Source organism: Gavialis gangeticus, unplaced genomic scaffold (genome assembly GCF_001723915.1).
Source record: "Gavialis gangeticus isolate Ggan-Ray unplaced genomic scaffold, GavGan_comp1, whole genome shotgun sequence".
In the NCBI taxonomy this organism is placed as follows: domain Eukaryota; kingdom Metazoa; phylum Chordata; order Crocodylia; family Gavialidae; genus Gavialis; species Gavialis gangeticus.
In genome coordinates, this window is record NW_017729029.1 from 31,015,542 (window position 1) to 31,021,550 (window position 6,009).

Here is a 6,009-nt window from a genome sequence, read left to right on the forward strand (position 1 = left end):
CACACCCTCCCACACACCCCCAACCCAACTACACACCCTGCACCCACACCCATTCACATCCACCTCCCATACCTGCACTCTGCACTCCCCCACACCCCACTACAGAGTGTAAAAGAATAAGACTGTATTTGAGTTATTATGTAATTGCCTCTAGATACACTATGCAAAGCACATAAATTGGGCAAAATATTTTTTAAATAAAATTAAAATAAATTACAGTACATGTTTGATATTTAAGTTTTTTAGCATATGATTTGTTTTTCTTTTCTGGTTTCAAGGTGGCAACCCCCACACCTCCCAAAAGGAGTACTTCCGGGGTAAGGGGATGGACTTCCAGTGACAGAGGTCAGGGGGCAGGGTTGGGACTTCCAGTCCCAAGATGGCATTCAGGGGGCAGGGCATTTGTCAAGGGGTAGGGCTACCCCTGTAGCCCTTGACAGCTCACCAAAACTCATTGAGCGGCCCTCTAGCTGAAATAATTGCCCACCCCTGACCCAGGTTATGTGCCTGGGTAGTGGAGTAATGTGGTTGTCACAGTGTGGTGGGAGAAAGGGTCATATTGGGCTTGGTCATCTTGATTTTGAACAACTGGCATGCATACATGAGATGTTTGGAGAAGAGTTAATGTAGAGATGATACTTGAAATCATAAGAGGATAACATGGTCCAGTGATAGGTTATAGGGGGAGAAAAAGAAGTGGCTGATGGTAATGCTCTGAAAGAAGTTTTCAGTCCCAGTGACTGGAGAAGATTGCTGTTACTGTGGGGTGCAAAGAAATTTTAATGCATGATACTTCAGTTGAAAGCCATAAATGTTCATTGAACTCAAGCTGCAGTTTTGTGTGATAGAAACTTGTCCTTGTAGTAAAGAAGCAAGCTTCTCTTCAAGCACTTATACCCAAGATGTCTATTTCTCCAGGTGAGCCTTGCCATGGTAATGAAGCTATGTAATTAGTGGGGAGGAGCCTGTTTTCTGTGGGGAAAGGAGTGCTCTCCTGTTAGCTACTTCTTTATCCCTCTCTTCAACACAGTTTTGTTTTATTCTGGCATCTTTGCATTTCCTTATAACCTCTTATTTCAAGTGGAACTTCAGAGTTCTTTTGAGAGACAACCTATAAAACAATATAATTGAAGCGACTTATGTTTTAATGCAAGTACTTGTCTGTCTTTATCCTCAAAAATATTTTTGTTTGTTTGTACAGGTGCTTTATTCCCGGGGATTGTTAATTGACCTCCTAATAAAGTCGAATGTTAGCCGATATGCAGAGTTCAAAAATGCAACTAGGATCCTTGTATTTCGAGAAGGAAAGGTGGAACAGGTACTGTAGAAGAATGTGGTATATTAGCTGAATCTATTCCTTTCTTAAATATGAAAAAATATAAACTGATTTTCATAAGACATTTTGCTGCTGTAAGCTGTTATTTTTTCTGGGAAAATGTCTTTATCTGCATTCTGTTTATGGTAAGGAAATATTACAATTGTACATGCCATAAATTAAACGTCAAAGATTATTCAGCTAAAATAGGAATGTGGAACTGAATAGATCAGTGTCCTAGACAACGATCATGTCCAGCTATTGACTCATCAGCTGGATCTTAAAGAGGAGCCAGTTTTATTTCCAAACTTCAGAGCTAGACTTGATATGTCATTAGTTCCTGGTTACAAGGGAAATACCGTTAGCTTAATAATGGCAACAGATTTACTTGGTGGAGTTCAAAATTAATTAGCCCTGCATTTGGCAAAGATTCTATTGAAAATGAAAGGCAATAATGGAACAGGAAAATAAATGCAAAGAACTGGAGTATTCTTGTGTTTAGGAAGATTTCTAAATAGATAGTATAATAAATACAGCCTCCATCTATCCTGCTGTTCCTTCCGTTTGAAAAATTACTAAAATTATTATTTTCCAGGTACCTTGTTCCCGAGCAGATGTCTTCAATAGCAAACAGCTCACTATGATAGAAAAGAGAATGCTAATGAAATTTTTGACATTTTGTTTGGAATATGAACAACACCCTGATGAATACCAAGGTACTGTGTTTCATAGAATAATACACACCCCCTTGTTTGTGAGTTCATTTGGTTATCCATACTTTTGATAGCTCTCCTGTGTTTTCACCTTATTTATTTTTATGGATTCAGCTTCAAAGTAGGTTTTGACCTTTTCCTGACCTTTTCACTTCAGTGTTACTTTTTTTCTTAAATTCCCACTTATTTAGTTCTCGTAATATTTGTCATTTTTTTTCAAATTTTTTATTGCAATAGGTTTGTCAAAAGTGTATTTTTTATTTGTGTTCTTTTTTTCGTTGAGGGTTTTATTTACCTTTTGTGGTATACTTTCTTTTTCTTTGGGTAATGTACATGTATTTTTGATCCTGTTGAATACTCGTTCTCATAAATGACAGTACAGTTAGTCTGAAACACTGAAAACGAGGTTTTTAATTTTACATTTGGAGAGATTTTTCTCTGGAATGTTGGAGAATATTCTTCCCAATTAATGAAAGTTTCATATAGTGGAGAAAAAAATATGAACAAATTTGAGCCAAGTGGTGAAAAGAGTCAAAGCAAGCTTGAAAGAAAATTATGAAAATCCTGTTTGGGTTTGAAGACTCATCTGAAGCCACTGAAAGCACCAAAGGATGTAGTAGTGATGATACAGCTTTGCTTTTGGAATGAGACAATATTTTATATAAGGTATTCTGTGCCCACTAAAGCCTATGGCTAAGTTATAAAAGCTTTAGGAAAAAATGATAATAATGAACAGAAGTGATTGAGACACTAACATGTATTTTAGAGAATACAGATACTTTCATAGATGACAGAAAAAGTTATTACTTTTGAAATAAGATATATTTGAAGGGATTTGCTACTTTTCACAGGGTTGGGATATTTACATGAATTTAGAGAAGACTTGGTTGAATACGTGTCTTGGTTTGGGTAGCAAAAATAAGAGTGAAAAACTGTAAGCACACGAGAGAGAGAGAACTGGTCAGGATAGATTGGTGGTTTTTAGCCCTTCCATAATTTCTCTGAATTTAGTGGCATCCTCTGTGGATGTAGGTGAAGCCCTCTCCTTTTCTCTGTGTAAGGGAGATATGCCTGCACCTGCCCTTGCCTGTGTTTGCTTCGGTGCATGAAGCCCAGGTTGAGAATCATTGTTCTGGCTGTTGCAGGTTTTTGCAGGGTTCAGATAAGACACTTGAACGGGGACTTGATTTTTCAGACCTGCTGAGCTTCTGCTCTCTGAGCATCAGAGCACCTGTATGGAAGTAGGGCACTGAATCATTTGTGATAAGGCGCAGAATCCCTTGCCTCCCTGCCTCTCTCCCTCTCTAGGATCACTTCACTCTCTTGCCCTCTCTCCAATGGATCCCAGCAGTTTTTAGCTGCATTTTTGAAAATAACATGAAGCAGCAGGCAGAGAAAACAGATGGGACAGGAGGTTTTCTCGAGGTGCCTTCTGCCCTGCTTCTTACGAACCCTCAGTCCCTTCATGGGCTTTGGTTGATGAAAGGGGAGGCTGTCTTTGAGAAAAATCCTGCAGTTGTGACCCTGCACTGGTGTCCTGTGGAGGTTGCTCCGTCCTGTGCTTAATCCTAGCCAGGGCAGCATAAATCAGGCTTGAACTTATTCCCCTTGTGGCTCCCACCTCCTGTATGCTGAGGAAGGTCTCCAGTGAACTTTAGCTTCTCCTGCAAGGACCTGTCTCTCTTCCTCCAGCTGTCTGCTCTCCTGCGTGTGCTGCTCCTGAGAGTCAGCTAACTCTTGGGACCAGCCATGGAGGAGAGCCGAAGCCACTGCTTCATGAAACCAGGGTGCTCTGGTCCTCCTGTCAAAGCAGGTGGGTTTTGGGGGCAGCAGGTCTGGTACGCATTAGTTAGCCATGTCACCTGGTCTATCCAATGCTGGTCACAGCACAGGGTCTTATAGGCTCTGCAAGGCACAACCTTGTCCTTCTTGGTCCAGTCCACCCCCCGATCCTCCGGCATGGGACAGGTCCATCTGCATTGTGCGCCTGTATTTCTAGGAGACATTAGGAAGGGTTGGACTGGGAAGAGGGGCTCCTGCCTGGTTTGGGGTTATCCAGAGAACTGTAATGTAGGCAGCAGCAGGCATGTGTGCCACAGCCCTTCCTGGCCACACCGGACACCCCGACAGAGAGCCACTGGTATTGATAATGAAGTGATGAACTCTAGAAAGTCTTGAAGGGAAAAACTCATTAAGCCAAAGCAGTTTATAGTTTACAGGCAATTTCAGGTTTGCTGCTAGTGGAATAAAAAAGAGGTGCTTAGAGGAAAAATATAGGTTGTATTTAGAAAATTTACTTAGTACAAAAAAGAGAGACTACATCAATTTTAGATGCAATTCATTGATTCATATACCAGAATGAAGTTAGATTTATTTTAGTTCTAGAGGTAGTTACACTGATTTTTGTCACTACATTTTAAAGTAGGCTAGGAAATAATTGGAGATTTTTTTAAAGCTTTTTAAAAAGCTTTTTCTCTGTAATACAGAGTTGAGATATATAAGAATTCTAGAATGGAAAGACACTGAGATACCTGTTTTTATAAAGACAACACAATGAAAGAAAATGTAGTGTATTTTATGACTTGCTGCTTGGCTGTACACAGGTAGTAAAATACATTTGTAACGAAACAGTGGCTGAAGCTCAAGCAGATGATATACTTTTTATAATATTAGTGATTACACTGCGAGTAAGTTTTACTGAATTATTTCAGCCATTTGAAATTTCAAGAATGAGCATAATTGATTTCAGAGATACAGTGGGTACAGTTGTAAAAGCATCAAAGTTTATTACTCATTATAATTAAATTTACCTTAGTATGTGAGGAAATTTCCTATTTTAACTATGAAGTATCACAGACATGCATTGTTTGAAATTTGAAACATTTTTCAGAGCTCACTTTTCATGCAGTTCTGAATACTGCCAAACAAGTAATTAAAAAAGGGAAATAAATCCTCCCTCACATCCTGATAGATCCTGTCTATATTAATTGGTTTTATGCATAAATCATCAGTTTACAATATATTCCAAATGATCTGTATTTTGAATTATTAAAAGCTTGTCTGCTCATAATTATACACTTTACCTATGTCAGTGGAGTAAGTAGGCCTATCCTTGAGTGGATGCAAATATGCAAGTAGAAAGCCCCCTTATACCTGTTAGCTTATTCTGCTTTCCTTCTGAAAATCAGCTAGACCAGCATAAGACACCTTCGTATCAATACAACCATATACCAAATATGGTTGGTACTGCTTTAAGTATTTTTGTAGAAAATAGTTTCTTTAATGGAGCTGGCTAAATGATGTAAAATTGTATAGACCAGGCCTGACTCAGAACAGATAACATCATATTGTTAGGTATGTCACAACACTCGTTCCGCTCTCGCTATAACTTCACAAACAGCTACCTCCTTATTGGGGTACACCTATACAGTGCAAAGCAGCCTTTTGCATGGATATCCTGAGCTAGCTCTGAGGACAAGTCATATTAGCACGGTGGTGAGCCCTGGGTTAATTAGGTCTGCTTGGTTTAGTTTTAGAGCTAAAGATGTACAGAGCTAGCTTGGGGGTATTGTGTGTGAAGTCTCTTGTGCCATGTAGACTCAATGGGCAAGCTAGTGCATTCACAGTTAGCTCAAAATATTTCCACACAACATGGTAGATATGCTGTTGGGATGTCTGTACAGGTTTTAGATTTCTTTCTTTCTAACAAATTCATTTTTATACGAATTTTATCATTTAAAATCAAGGTTGACAATCCATCTTTAGTGTCCATCATTTCTTTGCTTAGTTTTAGTAACTTTGATGCAAGGCCTTTGACACCATCTCTCACCCCATCCTAGTTAAAAAACTAGGCGACTGTGGCATAGATGCCTACACAGTCAGATGGATTGCAGATTGGCTGAAGGGTCGCACTCAGAGGGTGGTGGTGGATGGGTCATACTCGACCTGGGGGGAGGTGGGTAGCGGAGTCCCCCAGGGCTC

General features: G+C 39.6%; 1 protein-coding gene across 1 annotated transcript in view; it reads left to right on the forward strand.

Moving 5' to 3' along the window:
- Positions 1 to 6,009, forward strand: part of CHM (CHM, Rab escort protein 1) — a 175,620-nt gene that overhangs the window by 89,361 nt on the left and 80,250 nt on the right. Inside the window, exons 6-7 of the mRNA XM_019521378.1 lie at positions 1,202 to 1,318; positions 1,911 to 2,031. Of these exons, the coding sequence (XP_019376923.1) occupies positions 1,202 to 1,318; positions 1,911 to 2,031 (238 nt within the window). The remainder of the gene's footprint in view (positions 1 to 1,201; positions 1,319 to 1,910; positions 2,032 to 6,009) is intronic.